The sequence below is a fragment of the Camelus dromedarius genome, chromosome 30, assembly GCF_036321535.1.
Source record: "Camelus dromedarius isolate mCamDro1 chromosome 30, mCamDro1.pat, whole genome shotgun sequence".
NCBI lineage: Eukaryota > Metazoa > Chordata > Mammalia > Artiodactyla > Camelidae > Camelus > Camelus dromedarius.
The window spans coordinates 12,651,260-12,669,556 of record NC_087465.1 but is presented as its reverse complement, the minus strand read 5'-3'; the positions used below and the strand labels follow the sequence as shown (position 1 = coordinate 12,669,556).

General features: G+C 36.0%; 1 protein-coding gene across 7 annotated transcripts in view; it reads left to right on the top strand.

Annotated features, from left to right (window-relative positions):
- EYA1 (EYA transcriptional coactivator and phosphatase 1) overlaps positions 1-18,297 on the top strand; it is a 274,443-nt gene that overhangs the window by 183,803 nt on the left and 72,343 nt on the right. For all 7 annotated transcript variants that reach the window (XM_031441478.2, XM_031441477.2, XM_031441475.2 and 4 more), the window contains 2 exons: positions 7,295-7,377; positions 7,791-7,977. In XM_031441478.2, the coding sequence (XP_031297338.1) occupies positions 7,295-7,377; positions 7,791-7,977 (270 nt within the window). The remainder of the gene's footprint in view (positions 1-7,294; positions 7,378-7,790; positions 7,978-18,297) is intronic.

The following is an 18,297-nucleotide window of genomic DNA, read 5'->3' as shown; positions in this document are numbered from 1 at the left end:
CAGTGAGATTTTATGAGCTATTCAAATGATTTGATTTGATTTGATTTAAAAATCTGCTAGATTTTCCTTCTGGAAATTCAGAAATATTTTAAATCCTTCCACAAGGAGCTTATGGGTCCTGCATTGAATATTCTTCATATAATTGCAATCTGAAGTAGTGATTATAAACTAGTTTTTAAAGCTAAGCCTTTATGCATCATCTAGTTTAAAAGAAACCAGCAAAGTATGTGTCCTTTAGGTTAAAAACTTGAGAAATCAGCAATTATGCTTTGGTTATTTTTCCTTTCCCCACTGCCCTTTTCATTGCTGAACAAATAAGGAAGTTGAGAGATGTTTTTCTTTCCTGATGTCTTTTGGGCCCATTCACATCACCCTTCCAAACAGCCTCCTACCACCACCACCAAAAAAGTCATGGAAAGGGTTCCTCCCATTCCTACACTTGATTCTTTATGACAGTTGTATCTTCACTGGACCCTGGACTGAAATTCTCAGGTACCAGCTCTGTCTCCTGCTGGTGCCCACATGACCCCCCTCAAAGGCATGAGTCAGACACAGTTTCTCCTCCATGGGAGACAGGTGAGTAAATGTAACACATGGATTTAAGGAACTTATGGTCAGGATGAAAATAAGACTAATAAGGGCTCATTCAGCACTGTTCTAAGAACAGTGGTAACAATTTGTAGTGAGCTCTATTTCCCAGAAGGTAAAATCAGTGCAGAGGGGAATAGTCAGGGAAAGCTGATTGGGGCGATGGGACTTTAGCCAGATCTTAAACGATGGGAAATGGGGACTGACAGAGGGAAGCACTAAATAAAAAAGAGTAAGGATGAGTAAGACGAATTTTCAAGAGAGCAGGGGAGCAGGGACCTGTCCTGAATGGATAGGGTGAGCTGGGGACAGGAAGCGTTAGGAAGTGGCTTGGTGTAGGGTATTTCTCTCCTCACCACCTCCACTCCCAACTCTCCAACATCTCCAGGCCCAGTTATATAAACACACATAGCCTTTCACTTATAATAGCTTTCCCCCACCTCCTCCAATCCTGAAAAGGAAAATCAGAATTGTAACATTTCCTGTGTCCCAATATGCTAATAATGGTATGTTCAACATTCAGATTTGGGGGGTTTCCCATTAAAGAATGCCATTTCTTTTTCTGAACTGTTATTCTTTTTTTAAACAAATGATCAAGAAACATCTGTCACCTACCTTAAGTTTCTCCCCCTGCTGCCCTATCAACCTGTCACTCTCTGATCTTCTCCGTTGGAGAGTTTATCCTCACGTCTTGCCCAGAATACTGTTCGTGATGTTTTTCTGTGTGTTTTCCTTCCCAATCTAACCAGGTGTTTTCATTTCATCCACTGAGCAGCTCCATGTCAGAGCTTGTGGTGCCCACATAGGGAGCATGAGTCCATGTTTCTTCGTGTTGTTTTCATGAGTTTGTGTGTTTTTAAATTTTCCTCCCAGGCATAGACTCATAACACAGCTTCTTTTGGTCCACAACACTGTCTAGAGTGGCAGTTGTGCCTTTACTGCGCCAGGTAGATGTGCCAGTAAACGCTGTTGCCTGAACTGACTTGAGAAGTTTTTTTTTTCCCCCATAAAATAACATGTGTAACCTTCCCATTCAGACTATAAAATTTATCAACTTTAAAAAGAAGGCAACAGAATGAAAAAAATAATTTTGTCTTTTAGAGATGTTCTAAAGGGAAAGATTTTCCAGCATTCTGTTCTGGAAATTAGTGTTTCCCCTCCCTGCCAGAAAAGAAGCAGAGCTGTGATTTTTTTAACCTTTTTTTAAAAAAATTTTTGAAGTATAGTCAGTTTACAATGTAGTGTCAATTTCTGGTGGACAGTACAGTGCTTCAGTCATCCATATCACTTAAATGTGAAATCTGAAAAAAAAAGGCAATTTTTTTCATGATGGTAAACTATTTAAACTTTTAACTAATGTTTTCCTTTTAACCAATGGGGAAGAAGGGATCCCCACTGCCACCCCACTTGGAGGGTAACTTAATTCCAAACTTTACCAAGAATATTGAGCATTACTGGAGCTTCATTTGAACTAATCTCTGCTAAATTCCCTGAGTGAGAAATAATGGGTTCTAAATGGAAATTCATTCTACTTTGGGGGAATTTTCATTATATAATGTTACATAAAGTGTAAAACAATTTATCATAGAAAATTTCTGTTCTCTTTATCTAGAGATGACTTTTCATGTAAAGTCATTTGTGTCTAGGAAGGGAAGTACCTCCATATTACTTTTGATAGATGAATTCTCAATACTAAGCCTAAATCTATGACCTAAAGTTGCAAGTGGAGACTCATGAATCAAACAAAAACTCTTAGAGGATGGATCCTAATGGAAGAAGGAGGTCTGTTTTTCCGGGTCATGTCTGATGCCCTTTCTCACCTGTGGCATCCATATTCAAGCTTGGTGCATGGCAGCCTTCTGCACAAATGTGCCTCTTCTCCTGGGCCTGTGCAGAATCGGAAGTGGGTTTAGTAGCTACACATGGAAGCTTTCTTGGGAGCGTTGTCATTGCTGTTTTGCCTTTGCTTCGTGGTGTTCTGAACTTGCGTGAAATTCATCTGGTAGTCCTGGTACCAAATGTACATCAGATCAGCCGTCAAAGTGGGACCCTTTCTCCCTATGAGCTTTATGCAGCCCAGCACAAGGGCCACAAGCCCCCAAAACACACACTGAGATGCTTCCATTCTGTAAATGCTTGGTGAGTGTGACTCCTTTCTTAGTGTAAAAACAAAGCTTATACTGGTACGAGTTTTTTGAAGCAGTTGCTTAAACACCTGCTGAATTGGTCCTAAAGCAAAGTGGCTAGAAATCAGGTACTCCGGGTGTTTGGTAAGCCTGTGGATTTTCAGGTCACCTCCTCCCCCTCCTACCGCAGTAAGACAGTGATTCCTGTGTCTGAGGAGAGGCCCAGATTTGTGCCACTTAACTGGTGATAATCACTCCTGGTGATTCTGTAGCAAATAGTTAGCTGTATGTTGAATATGTTGGTAAAAAAATATTGAAAGGAAAAGAACTCTGGTGACTTTGAGGGGCAGTATACCGTGGAGATTAAGAGCTTCAACTCTGGGGCCAGATGGCCTGGTATTGAATCCCAGGTCTGCCACACCTGCCTATTATCTTGGGCAGTTTCTTCATCTGTAAAACGGGACAGAATACCACCTGCCTTGGGGGTGGGGTGGTGGTTTTAAGAGCTTGTGAGTTGTCACATGCAAAATACTTGATTTGGGCCTGGCTCAGAGTAAGCACTCAATGCATTTTAAGTATGATTTTTTGTTCTTGTCATTCCTTTTTGGATTCTATGTTTGCACCCCCTGTGTTTTTCCATCCTCTTAGAAAACTCGGTGAATTTCAGAACTTCCCATGAAGCAATAAAGAACAGGGTAAGAGCACATGAGAGAGCATTGTGTTGACTCTAAAACCAGACAGCTGTGCTGAGCTTCACTTCCACCCCATGTAAGCTCTATTATCTCAACCTCATCCTCTGTTTCCCTACAGTATCAAGTTATTGTCACGTATAGATAGAGCATGTAAAAGCCAAACTGACTCCTAACATACAGTAGGCATTCAATGCATGTTATCCATTGTTACTATTCATATATGTAATATATGCATATAGCAGAGCTAGAGAGGGAGACAGAGAGAAATTCCGTAACCGAAGTTAGGAGGAAAGAGAGGAGGGGAATTCAGGGATGATTTTTCTAAGGAAAGGCGTTTCTGGTCCATGCTGAATTGAGGAGCTGATTAGAAGTTAGCCGGGATGCAGTGGGAGAGGGTAAGAGGTGAACGAGTAGCCTTAAGAGAACTGCCTGTGAGGCTGGAATGTGTATCTGGGTGGGGTTGGGGTTACTGGGAGGAGACCAAAGAAATCTAAGAGATAAACTGAAGTCAGACCAAGTAGGCCCTGGAAAGGAGTTTGAGTTTTATCCTGAGGGTCACAGGGGCCACTAACAGTTACTTATTGAACAGGGGAGTGAGAAGGTCAGATAGGCACACAGAGAAAGTACTCAACTGGATTTGTGGAGGATGAACTGGAGGGGCCAGGAGGCGGGCCGGAAACTCAGTGCTGGTGGCCTGGACTGGAAGTTAGCAGCTCTCTTTGCCTAAGTCCTATGTGGAGGCAGCTGGGGCAGCCCTGTAGATCTGATTCTGGGGGTTCAAAATGAATATTGCCTGAGCCTGACTCTGCAGTCTGTACCCCTCTGCCTGAAGTAAGTTAGATCCTTGTGGAAGTTGCATTAAGTCTCCTGGGCCACTGGAGTGCCGTTAAACTCCTGCTTCAGCATATGGAATGGAACGGAATCTCAGCCTGCAATCAGCCAGTAAATGAGTATAACTTATGTTGAATTCCAGCTAATGTACAGTCGTAGGAGTAGCGTGAAGTCTGGAAAGTCACTTGAGTACCATTTCGAGTACTGAACTGTGATTTACTTGGTCAGTCCCCAGTGGCCTCTTTGTGCCCAGATAGCTTCCATGGTCTTTTCTACTTTGTTCCAGGGAGTAACTTATGGAATGAAAACATCCCTTTTTAAAATATAGTTTCTATATCTTACTCATTTTCTTGGTGGATGGGGAGTATTGAGGTCAGTATTTATTGTTCCAAAATGTATAGTATAAATGAAAGGAGCAAGTCATAACCTAAAAATGTGGAGTTTAAATGAACATAACAAGCCATAATCCAAAGTAATTTTTCCTATCAAATGTATAGAATAAAGTTTTAAAAAGTATTGATAGTCAGACTCTTATCCAAAATAAATTTATATCTTTTTACAAGGAATCTTTTAAATGCTCATTATAAGTTTGTGATATATATAATATTAATATAGGATATATTAAATAATAATATATAAATGTTTATTAATATAGAGATATATAAATAGAAACTAATATATTAACTAATAATATATAACATATGTTTACTATATTACATATAGTTAATTGTTCATTGATGTACAGATATATAGAGTGATTTATATGCCCATGAAGTCCAATGTTTAAAGAAATAGAAAACAAAACTGTTAACCTGATAAGACCTAGAGGTCCAAGCCTCTATCTTAGTTATCCTTTTGTCCTCATGCAGTTATCACCATGAGCCTGTTTTAATACTTGTTTAATAGATAACGTGATTGCCACGTGTAAGTGAACGTTAATTTGGGAAGTTGGTCTACTGAGGCTGTGATGCTCGTGGTGGATCAAGTATTAGCAGTGTGAGTGTGAGAGCTCTCTGCTTCTCTGTGATAAGTGTTTGGAGAACTTTGAACAACTGACATTCCTAAAATTTATAAATGAGGAAACCTTAAATAAGAGTCTGTGATAACTAAATTTAAAACTATCTTAGGAAATCTTTTCCCTTCTTAATAAAAATAACAAATCCTTGGATTGGGTTTTCAAAGTTCATAGATGCTTGATAAGTAAGTAGGAAAAGAATTTTAGATAAGCAAAGAGAGGAAGTCATATTTGCCTGGTTTGGGACAGTAAAAGGAGGGAAAAGATACATAAGTACAGTGGAGAATTTTAGAAACATTTACTGGAATAAACAAGAATAGTTCTGAACATTTGTGTTACTGTGGATTGTTCATTGTGTTTTCCAAAACATGACCTCATTTGATCTGTTTAAGAACCTATGAAATAGGGTTTTGCAGACAGGGAAGTTAAATCTTAGAGCAGTTAGATGATTTGTCCAGAGTCCAAACAGATCATAAGTAATGAACTGGAAACTCTAATCTATGTTTTCTGACTCTTAAGCCAGTCTTTAAATGTTCAGTAGCAAGTGTATAATTAGTGCATATTAACAACCGCATTGTAACTAAATGCATCTGTGCCTTAGGTAGTTCACACTGAAGACGTCCTCCTTAAGGTGCCAACATATTTACTGCCTAGGATGCTCATTTGCCATAAAATTTTAGTTTAAAAAAGTTTTTTTCTATTTACAGACATTACACAGGTTCTGAGTAGAAAACTTTTGTAATGTACATTGGCTCCATGAACATTATGTGACCATAGATTGCACCCCTCCATGGATTGAGATTTTTGTGCTTTTTAGAAATATTTTATGCTTTTAAAAATATTTCAAATGAGATCACAAAAAACAGTTTTCATTGTGTTAGTTTTTATTTTAACAAATTAGTATGAAATAATTCCCCATGTTGTTCAAGGTCATTATGGTACTTTTTTAATAGCTTCATAGTCATCCATTTTCCAAATAACACTTATAAGGACTTGGAGATGCTTTGTATGTTTTGTTATTAGAAACAACACTGACGAACATCTTTGCTAAGTACCTCATTGGATAAATCCATGGTTTTTTCCTTAGAGTAAATCATGGCAATAAAATTGCTAGGTTAAATGGCATATAAATTTTTTTCTTTTTTTTTCCTTTTTCAGTTTTATTAGGTAGAATTATTACAGTTTGACTTAAAATTTCTTGATCATGACTAAAAGCCCAACAGCTTCTCCTATTCAGATTCCCATTTTGTCACATATGAACACCATTTTTTATACATTTGCCATTCCCTGATCTTTTCAAAAATTGTTGCCAGAATGATCATCAAAAATAATGCATTGTTGCTTTGCATAGTTTAACTATAAGACAGTAAATCAGTTGAAGGAGCAGGCTCAGGTTTGTTCTTTTGTTTGTATCCTGCCCAACACCTGCTGTTTATTGTTGAGCACAGATACGTTTAACAAATAGAGCGTTATCTGCACAGCAGGTGTAATACATAAAACATCGATCATGTTCCTCTCTGATCTTTATCAAATACTTCAGGTGCTTCCATTCATTCCTCTGTGAAATGAAATAATCAGCTTTTTTGGCAGGTTATTCAAATGGCAAGTACGACTTGGAAAGCATTTTGTTTTTTGTGCTATAGGGAACTTTAAAGATCATCTAAACTGATCTCATTACTTTACAATAAGCACATTTAATGTAAAGATGTGAAAAATCCTGGTGTGTCTTACAAATTGAAATGGAAAGCTCGACGTCTAATATTTTTGCATGAATGTATAATTCTGTCCATAATTTAACTGAGTTCCTCATGGCCTCAGAAATTTAAACCTCTTTACTTTTTAATTCTTTGTAGTATAGTGAACCTGAAATTGTCAACCACTTTAAGAAAACAACACTTTAGGCATGGCAGTGGATTCTGGTTTGGGAAATAGACCAAATGCATTTGCAGTAACCTACAACTGCTTTATCTGAGTACTAATCTCCCATAGACACATCACTCTAAGTAGCTTCGTCAACCATGTTTCTTTTTATTTTGCTCTAGGTAGCAGTTTTACAACCTCATCAGGCTTATATACGGGAAATAATTCACTCACAAATTCCTCTGGATTTAACAGTTCACAACAGGTAATTTTAAAAGCAATTTAACTTTTGAAATTTTAAAAAATGTAACAGATGATTTTCTTATATAAAAAGACCCATTTATATTACACTGTGAGAGCTTTCTTAAGCCTTCTAATATATATTTTTTTCTCTTGAAAAAATCTCTTTAGCAATCTTATATGGTGAGTGGTTTGATTTTCAGATTGGTTTAATTTTACCTAGTAATACACCATGGAATAGGAGAAATATGAAGATTGACTCTGATCTTACATAAAATTTGTTTGCAAGTCTGAGACCTTCAGTCAGTGGGTGTTTGTGGGTCCCTCTGCGAAAGCAGAGAAGACAGAAACACAGACGTAATTGTGGTTATACTCTGAAATGTAGGAGTAAGCAGCAGTATTCTGACAGATTATCTTCTGTGTGATTTGCTTTGGTAGGACTATCCGTCTTATCCTGGTTTCGGCCAGGGCCAGTACGCACAGTATTATAACAGCTCCCCGTATCCAGCACATTATATGACGAGCAGCAACACCAGCCCCACGACGCCATCCACCAACACCACTTACCAGCTTCAAGAGCCACCATCTGGCATCACCAGCCAAGCAGTCACAGATCCTGTGGCAGGTAATTGCGTGCATCTGATTAGCACCACAGGCTCTATTTCTGGTGGTTTAAATGCAAATTTCTGCAATCGTATATTCATGTCATGGTTGCACACTTTTGACAAGTCTTGGCAAGGCCTTAATATAAGTCGAGCAGCATGATTGTGGCATGAACTTCGCTTTATTTATATTTGCTTTAAAATTTTACTATAAAATACATAACTTCCAAAGTGCATGAAAGATTTTATTTAGCAGTGCAGATAGTCAATTTTCAAGATAAAAATAGCTTTTTTGATGCATAGCTATAAATATTTAGATATAATTCTTAACTATAATTATAACTAATGTGTTTACATATGAATATTAAAATAAATAACATCACCTCAAATTTAAATATTTAATGGTGAGAAACATTAATGTTTTTCAAAAATCAAGTAGCATTAAAGGGTTGATCATGGAAATGTGATTCTCGGTGTCCACCCTTTCCCACTGATGACCTGCTGCGACCTTTATAATAGTATATCTGAGTGTGAGCATTTTTAACTCCTGCACAGAGCTTGATGGGCCTTTTCAAATGAAAGTCTCTGAAAGTTTTTCTACTGTGTCTTTAATACTTCTCCGCCTCCATTAATTTTTTCTGGAACTCTTACTATTGTATGCTTAATTTCCTAAATTGGTCTCTACCTATTTTTCTCATGTTTTCTCTCATAATCCTTGCGTCCTTATCTTAACTTTTTAAAACGTAATCTCTCTTTTCGTGGATTCTGAGGTGAGCTATTATCCTTAAAGAAGCAGCGAGTTTTTTCCCTTTGGCTTTTATTCCTAGAGCCAAAGCCCACTCAGTCAGGTTAAAATGGTCTTACAGTGAAAGACTCACTTCTACGACTTGATCATAGTGTCAGTTCTGGGCAGTTACCCAAAATCATGGAGGGGGAAAGTTTTTATGTAATGGATGCTTATTTAAATTTTGACTATAGGTTTATCTTGTAAATCTTAGCAGGTGACCCTCCTTAGGACTCTTAAGTGTTTAGTTGTTTTACCTTTTCTCTTAAGTGCATGCGATGCTGTTTTATTCTAGAGTAGGAAGTCGAATCATTCTTAATCTTGCCTTCCAGCTAACTGCAAATACTCTGCATTTCTGTTGCACATCTCAATTCTGGACATGCTTGTCTTTGATCATCATTATTCCATTTACCTTTATTTAAAAAAAAAACTAGACTGATACATTTTTCACTCAGTTCACAGGTATAAAAACAGTATTCATAGAACCTCGTATACGGACCTCCTCTGTCTTTTGATTATATTCCACATCTATGTAATCACATTTAAATAAACTTTGTTACAGAAAGTATGGAATGCAGTGTAGAAGTTATGTAGAATTTTCCTCTCCACTCACATAAACTTCATATAAGCATCAAAGAGGGAAAGTAATGGCTTGTTCAAATTCAGAAATATCTTGTGTTTTTTACATGAACCTTCTGGGTCATGCAGGCTTCTTGAGACCAAAATGCATTTTGAAATGAGGAAAGCAATGTGAATGAGAACTAGGAAAGCTCTTTAGGGTCTGTGGAGTAAGAGCTTGAGAAAAGGAGACAGCAGAACAGTTTTACTTAGTTCATCATATTTTGGTTATGAAGAGCACAGTATAAAACAAACTGGTGAAGACTTAATCATGTTTCTTAAATTAAGGTTGATGAGAGCTTTTTAGAATTAGGACATGTCATAAAAGTTGATCTCTGAAACTTGACATTGTTCTAAGTGAACTTTATTTATAAAAGGGATGCCATGTGAAAGAGTGGGGATGAGTGGGCACGAAGCCACACCCTGTGGGGGATGATGCGAAATTATAGTCAAATAGGTACTTTTCAAAATTTATATATCATTTTTGAAAGGTGCATAAATTTATCTTAAGACTGAATAATCTGTTTCAGATTTTATTTGAATAAATGCTTAATGTTTTAGATACTTATTACAATTTCAGTATCTTTATGGCTACAGAATAGGAATGAGTTGAACTGGGGAGAAAATAATATTTTCAGATTTTTTTTTTATGTTCACTACTTCCCACTAGAATACATGTGTGTGGATCAGCCTTTCTTGTGTTATGTAGTTAGAAGTGGAAAGGTCAGCGGGTTTACACATTAAAAAAGAAATGTGGATTATTTTAAAACTTCAAGGAAGATTTAATCTGGGTTTTTCTTTTTTTTTTTTTTTAATTTGTGGTAAGATTGGGGGTTCAGCCTAAGTTTTTTGGTATTGACTTTCCTTTATTCCTAGTCACATATAAAATTATAGATTTATCCTTCTTGATGAAAAGGGAGTTTTGATGACAAAGTACATGAAAATCATTTAAAGAGTTAGGAGGAATGGTTTATTACATTTAACTTAATGTTTTTGTTTGAGTTTGAAGTAAACAATAGATGAAATAATGAATGTCAGTTTTTGTTGAAATTATTTCAGGTGTTTTTTTTAATTTTTATTTTAACAGTCTATTGCGTTTAAAGTTGGTATTTTCTAGTACTGGAAAGTTAAATTCTAGTCATTATGTGATCTTAGGTATGACCAGATTTCTGCTCTCAGTTTCATGAAATTCTGCCATACAGATGAATCCACAGTACATGAATTCTCCCATCCCTTATGACAAGTGTTCTTTATTGTTCATAGAATTGTTACATCACAATGAACAGATAAAGATAACCTTGGTAAGGTTTGTTCAGAGCAAACATGTAAGGATTCATTTGTTTTTAATTTAAAAAATTATAGGAACAGTAGTAATCTTTCAAGTCCACAATAGTATGCAGTATTACTTATAAATATGTACTTCCTCATGAATCTTAAGGTGAAAATTATTTTAGTATGTTTATAAATAAATATTGAAAGCTGTATCCTCCCTTCATTAGACATGTGTAATACATTAAAAATAACGTAACTTGAATGTGAAAACTTAATCTCAAATTTTAAAAACTAAAAACAGTGCCTTTGCGTTCATTTAAAAAAATGGGTTTATTACTCATGCATTGAACATCTTAACAAAATAAAATTTACATCATCTGGAGATATATAAGAATCCATCTACTTTGAGAAACATAGTGAGATTTAGTCAATCATTCAGCAACATTTTAATTTACTCCTTGGGTTCAAGAAAATTATGCCTACTCTTAAACTAGCAATGCCAGCCTCCGCATGCCCAATTGCAGGACATCTTGGTTGTTTCCAGTTGGGGCAGTTGTAAATAAAGCTACTATAAACATTTGTGTCGGTTTTTGTATAGACATAAATTTTCATCTCATTTGGGTAAATACCGAAGAGTGTGATGGCTGTATTATATGGTAAGAGTATGTTTAGTTTTATAAGAAACTGCCAAAATGTCTTCCAAAGTGGCTGTATCATTTTGTATTTCTACCAGCAATAACGAGAGTGCCCATTGCTCCACATGCTCGTCAGCATTTGATGTTGTCAGTTTTCAAATTTTGGCCATTCTACTACTAGGTGTAGTGGTATCTAGTTGTTTCACTTTTATTTTCCTAATGAAATATGACTTTGAGTATCTTTTCATATAATTATTTGCCATCTGTATATCTTCTTTGGTGAGATGTCTGTTCAGATCTTTTGCCCACTTTTTTATTAGGTTGTTTGTTTTCTTATTGTTGAGTTTTAGAAGTTCTTTGTATGTTTCAGATACAAGTCCTTTATCAGATTTTTTTTTTTTTGCAAATACTTCCTCCCATTCTGTGTCTTGTCTTTTCATTCTTTGAACAGTATCTTTCACAGAGCAGAAGTTTTTAATTTTAATGAACTCCGTCTTACAAATTTCTTTCCTTTCATGGAACATGCATTTTATTTTGTATCTGAAGATTCATTGTCAAACTAAAAATTTTCTCTCTTTTTTTTTAAATTGATGAATAGTCAGTTTACAAGGTTGTGTCAGTTTCTGGTGTACAGCATAATAATTCAGTCTTACATGTACATACATATATTCATTTTCATATTCTTTTTCATTATAGGTTACTACAAGATATTGAATACAGTTCCCCGTGCTCTACCATAGAAACTTGTTGTTTATCTATTTTATATATATTAGTTAGTATCTGCAAATCTCAAACTCCAAATTTATCCCTTCCCACCCCCTTTCTCGCCTGGTTACCATAAGTTTGTTTTCTATGTCTTTGAGTCTGCTTCTTTTTTGTAAATAAGATTTTCTCTTATGTTATGATCTAGAAAATTTGTGGGCATAGAGTTGTTCATAAAATTCTTTTATTATTCTTTAATGTTCATGATATTGCTAGTAATGACCCATCTTTCATTTCTGATATTAGTAATTTATATCTTCTCTCTTTTTGTCCTGGTTAACTTGGCTAGAGGTTTATTAATTTTATTGACCTTTTCAAAGAGCCGACGTTTAGTTTCATTCATTTTGCTCTGTTGTTTCCCTGTTTTCATTAACTTCTCTGATTCTTGGTATTTCTTCGCTTTTGATTTCATTTGCCCCTCTTTTTCTAGTTTTCTAAGGCTTGAAGTTTAGATTCTTGATTTTAAATTTTTCTTCCTTTTCTCATATACACATTCAAAGTTCCCTCTAAGCACTGCTTTTGTTGCATCCCACAAAATTTGATTGGGTATTTTTTCATTTCATTTAATTCAAAATTTTTTTTTATTTTCACTATCATTTAAACGTTCCCTTTGAAAGAGGTATATATTTATAAACATTTTATTGGATGAAAATCTTAGAAGTTTGATAGTGTACTGTATGTGTCATTTGTTACAGATGTCCAGTTGCTCATATCTCCCAAATTAAATGGCTTTCTATTGTTAGAGAATGTGTTTAGTTTCTGAGAGAAGGGTATTACATGGTACCTTCAGATTCCACTATCTAAAGAAGAAAATTTTGGTCAGAGTCAACTCTATTCAAATCTAAGACTGTAAGATAATATTAAATCCAATATTACTTTAATTTTAAATGACAGATTTCATTTTCAATTCCTTTTAATATTTTAAAAGAAAAATTTCTTTAAAATGTTAAATTTATTTTTTAAAAAATTTTTGCAAAGATAATGGTTTTCTTCTATGTTTAAAAATAGAGGTAAGGAAAAAAGGAAAAGACATTTCAGGATGTTTTCCTTTTGTGCTAATATCTAAACTCTGATATTATTATCTCTCAGCCACTAAAGTGTAAAGAGTATATAATTTCTTTATACTGAATTCTAAAATCTTTTTTTATTGAAGTTTAGTCAATTAACGATGTGTCAATTTCTCGTGTACAGCATAATGTTTCAGTCATACATGTAAATACATATACTTCTTTGCATTTTTTTTCATTATAAGTTACTGCAAGATGTTGAATATAGTTCTCTGTGCAATACAGGAGAAACCTGTTTATCTGGACTCTGAAATCTTAAGGCATGTTGTTACCAACATAACTGAATACATTTTTTCAAAAAGTCATAAAAATAATTTAACCACTTGAGAGTAATTCATGAAAAGAATTTTTTAAATTGACTTTTCTTAGAAGAACACTTAAGCCATACTTTCAAAAATATTTTTCTTTATTGTATGACCCACCTGTGTATAATCAAAATATGAATACTCATTTGTAATCCAGTCACTCTGCTGTATTGAAATAATTTGGCTTGAAAACATTTTTCTAGTCCATAATGTTTTAGAACATCTCAATAATTATGACAGTGATCATATTATAAGGAAAAATACAATTATTGTGTTTAGAGCTTTACATTCCATTACTTGCAGTCTCACAAGCATAGCCATGAAGTAGGTACTATTGTCTCCATTTTACAGATGAGGAAAATGAGGCACATAGCTCTTGAATGCTCAATAAATGTTAGGTATTATTAAGTTAATAAAGAATTTTGAGGATGTGGAATTCTTCTGAAAGGAGTATTCACCTGTAACATTGTATTTTGAAAATAATACAGAGCAATCAGAGAGAGTAAAAAAGTAAATGATAAGTAAACATTTTAGGTTAATGCTAATTATTTATTTATTAGGAATGAATTTCAGTACGGATGCCATAGAAAAGTTACTTTTTCAAAGGATTTGTTCATTTGAATTTCTTACAAAATCTTGAAATCTACCTTTTCATGCCCTGACTGCACGCAGACAATTTACTGGTTAAGGTGATGTACAGGGATCTTGCCAATATTGAATTTCAAGTGACAGAGGAAAAATCAGTATAAGAGGGAATTCAATATGCATGGGAAACCGTTTGTTCCCTCTGCTTCTTTGATCCTTGCCAAGGCACACGAAAGTGGAGCAAAGCGCATGAAAAACAGGGGAACATTCTTGTGCAAAGTGGCAGGAGAGCTCTGAGCTCTCACAGGAACTCAGTGTGACAGGATGAAAAACTAGACTGCCAGCCATCTTCCCTATGAAGGCAAGAAATTTGGGCCACGTCTATACTACCTAGCGTGCCTACATCTGCGCTCTGTAGACAGAATCCCTGGGTTTTGCAAAAGCTTCCATCTTGACTCTTGTTTGGCCGAGTGTGCGGTTTTGCAGATCTTGAGGTGGGCCATACTTGCTCCTGTTCATTGATGCCTTGTGGGGTTTGTTCAGCTTAGAAAGAAACTATTTCAGCAAAACAATTTTAACTAGCAGTTTGGAAACATTTGCCAGCAACACAAACATTTGTATCTAAAATAGCCAGGCTATTAAGATGTGAGAAAACAAAACAGATCTTTGTCTGGGGTTGTTGTGTTTGATTGTCTAAAGGTGTTCTGTTCTGTTCTGTTGTTTTCTTTTCTGTTGTTTTCTTTTCTTCTTTTCTTTTCTTTTCTTGCTCCTTAGTGAGATTATAAAATTCCTGGGAATAAAATCCACTCTTTGTTTATATTGCCAGGAATGTAGTAAAAATGAATTGCCTTACCTTTGAATTTTGGACTTGTTTCCAACAAGTGAAAAATTCAGTGTTTTAGCATTTACCTGTTTTGTGCCTCAGTACTGGTTTGACTAATATTTTCAGTTGGCCTGAAATCAGGATACCTTTAAGAGTCAAATTTAGTACACTTGGATTCCAATATGTAATTTTTTCTCATATTAATATAACACATGATTTGCATATAAATAAGAAAATGTATATTATTGAGCTAATTAATTAGTTTACTAACCTCCCAAGCATTTATTATTTTATCTTCTTTTGTAGCTAACTGAGTCATTGTGTCTGTGAAGTGCTAAGTGTCCTATGGGACCAACACAAATCAATGTGATAAGTTGCCTTGTCTAAGTTGAAGGACATCAGCATTTACTGATTCAGTTTTTTAATTGGAGATGATTCAGAAAAGGACATAGAAAGTTGTATTTGCCATCCCTCCACCTTATTTAATTGGGGTTAGATGGTTTCATGGATGAATTTTGGATTAAGTTCTAAATAAAGGTAGTATTAAGGACTAATGGCTACCAGTTTTGTTCCTAACTTCATAGCCAAAGAAAAATTAAGTTTAATAATTTTTTTAATTTACTGAAGGCTAACAAATGAGGATGGAACAAAACAATAAAGGTCCACAAGGGTTTACATAGAAGAGCAAAACCGCCTTCAGATTCTGCACCAGCCCCTCAGTTCTTCTCCGCAGAGTTTCTGGTGTCTCCTTCTGGGGACACACTTTGCTCCTATAAACATGGATGTGGCCCCTGCCCTGAGCACTTTTATTTTTCTACATTCAAAGAGTTATACTTTTAATTGTTTCTCTTTTTCCTTAATGATCTTAGCATATTATACACACTATTCTATACCCTACATTTTGTACTTAGTAATATACAGGTAAAAATTCAATATGTAGTTCTCTTGTTTTTATATTTCATATACAAATATACTAATGGTGAATATATTTTGAGGACTTACTATGTGCCGAGCACTGTTCTAAGCTCTACTCATGCACAAACTTAATTCATTCCCACCCAGATCCAGGAGACAGGTGGCAACGTCATTTGCAGCATCTTACAGACAGGGAAGCTAAGGAGGGATCATTGACCACACTGGGTTTAACCTCTGGAAGCTTGGCTTCAGACTTGAGTTCTTAATTAGGAAAGCATGCTGCTTCTTGAAACCAATGAGTCTGAAGTTTCAAACAAGCAGAAAAATGAAAATGTAAGCAAAGAGTCACAAAAGATAGTAGCTATATGGTAATAGCATTTTCTTTAATCATTCATAACATATATTAGCGTAATCACTCAGGAGGGCATGTAATCAGGAGGCATTCAGTTAAATGTGTTAACTGTTTGAGCTCTATTTTGCTGATAAAGTAACGTAGGTCTGCAGTCACAGGCAAGTGGTGTGTAGTATATTGAAGGTGATCTTGTACTGTATTTCCTGAGTTAAAAGATAAGTTTGTGGGTCTCCTGGATGATCCCACAAATCTCTTATCTTCCACTTTCCTGAATCTGCTCTGTCCCTGCTTCCTGTTTATCCTATTTAGTAATTATCTGCCTTGGACTTGCTTAGGAAACAACTTTCACAACACCTCTTCATCCTTCCCCTCTCCTTCCCCCGCGAGGACCTCATTCTCCACCTTGCCAACTTTTTTTCTTTTTTTCTTTATTTCTCCACTCACAGCTCATGGCTGAGCAGCACTAAGCAGAGGATAATGATATTCCTGTATCAAGGACAAGGGAGGTCATGCATTGCAGAGGGAAAGCATCTTAATCCAGAACAATCACCTTCTAGCACTTTTGAAAACATTTCTGTGACCCCTTCAGAAACTTCACTCAGTCCCTCTTAATAAAATTGAAATTGCATTTTCTTCAGTGCCATTGTTTAAGACAAATTTTACTGGTTTTCATTTTCATGTTGCTGCTGATATTTGAGTATAAGTTTCTAGTATTTTACATTGTACTCATGCATTTTTCACTTAGATTATTGATTGGCAATCATGGATTGGAAATCACATCTACCATTGTTTCTGTGAGAACAGAGCGTCTGAGTTTCAAGCAACTGACTTAAAAATATTTCGAACAGAGCAGATTTGAAAATTGACGACTCTCTTCTATGCACAAATCCACTTGAGTAACGTTAGCATGAGGCAGTAGAATGATAGGGAAGTTTTGAATTTTAGAGTTAGACGTGACCTTATAGATTCTTTTGCCTAGGACTTTCACTTTACAGATTATGAGTAAGGAATCCAGAAAGATTGGATTTTGCCGAAGCTGCACAGCCAGCCTGTCATCAGTGGCATCTCTTGAGGGCAAGTTGGAGTAGCAGCCGTGCGAGATGTCATGACTTGACATCATGGGTTCTCCCACAGTGCCCGGGGCAGCACTGCTATCTCTTGAAGATGGAGATGGATGTCCTTTAATGAGTTCCAAGGTAGGATCAGTTAGGGACACAAGTTTTTGGAATAAAGTTATCAGGATTCTTTTATGTTAAGGCTTTTCTGGTCCTTTGATCCAGTAATATTCACTAAAGTTGAGTACTGTCCAATGCTTTCCAGTCACACCTGCCTGGGTACCACTCTCCATCCGCCCCCACGCCCATGGGGCACATCTGTGAACTTCTCTTGGGCATCACACTTCCTTGGAATATAACTCAGAGAAATTGGAGTGGCGGCTAGGGATTTGGCATTGGGCTAACCTGGCTTGGAATCCTGGCTTTGTAATTTGCTCTGGGCACGTCACTTAGCTCTTTAGTGTATCAGCTTTCTATAAAATGAGGATAAAACCACTCTTCTGTACAGGATGAATGTGAGAATGAAATTATGTGGTGGCTTGCAAAGTGACTGAAGGATGCTAGGCCTTCAAATATTTGTTTCTTCAATTATGCATTCAACAGAAGAGTGTAAATGCGTGCTGTGTGCCCAGCATCATGCCTTGTGCTGGGGACATAAAGGTGACAAGAGAGGCAAGGTCCATGGCCTCAGGAGGCTGATGTGTTCTTCCCTCCTGAAGATGATGACTGTGGTGCATTGTGCTTTGTGGGGTTTTTTTCAGAGATAAAGCCCTCAAAACGTGCCTCACCTGTTTCCTCCACATGAAATGTCTGTGGGGTATTTGAGCCAGAGGTTGAAACATGTGAGAAGGATGGTAGACATTTCTATGAGGTTGTCCATAGAGTATTGTGGAGTGGATGAAGGCCAGACTCCAGGGGTGACAAAGGTCTCTGTAAGTTAGTTCCATTTTTGACCGAGGACTTAATTTACCTGGGAGACCTCAATTAGTGATTTGTGAAAGGGAAACAGTGGTTATAGAATACAGATAGAGAAATCAAAAAGATTCTATGAAATTAATTTAATTAATACTTACTGGTCTCTGACTTCTGGTTAACTCTGTAAGATTAGTCAACAAGTTTACTTGCCTTGGCTTATTTTACCCAAGTTTTTATGAGAGGATTCTATGGCTG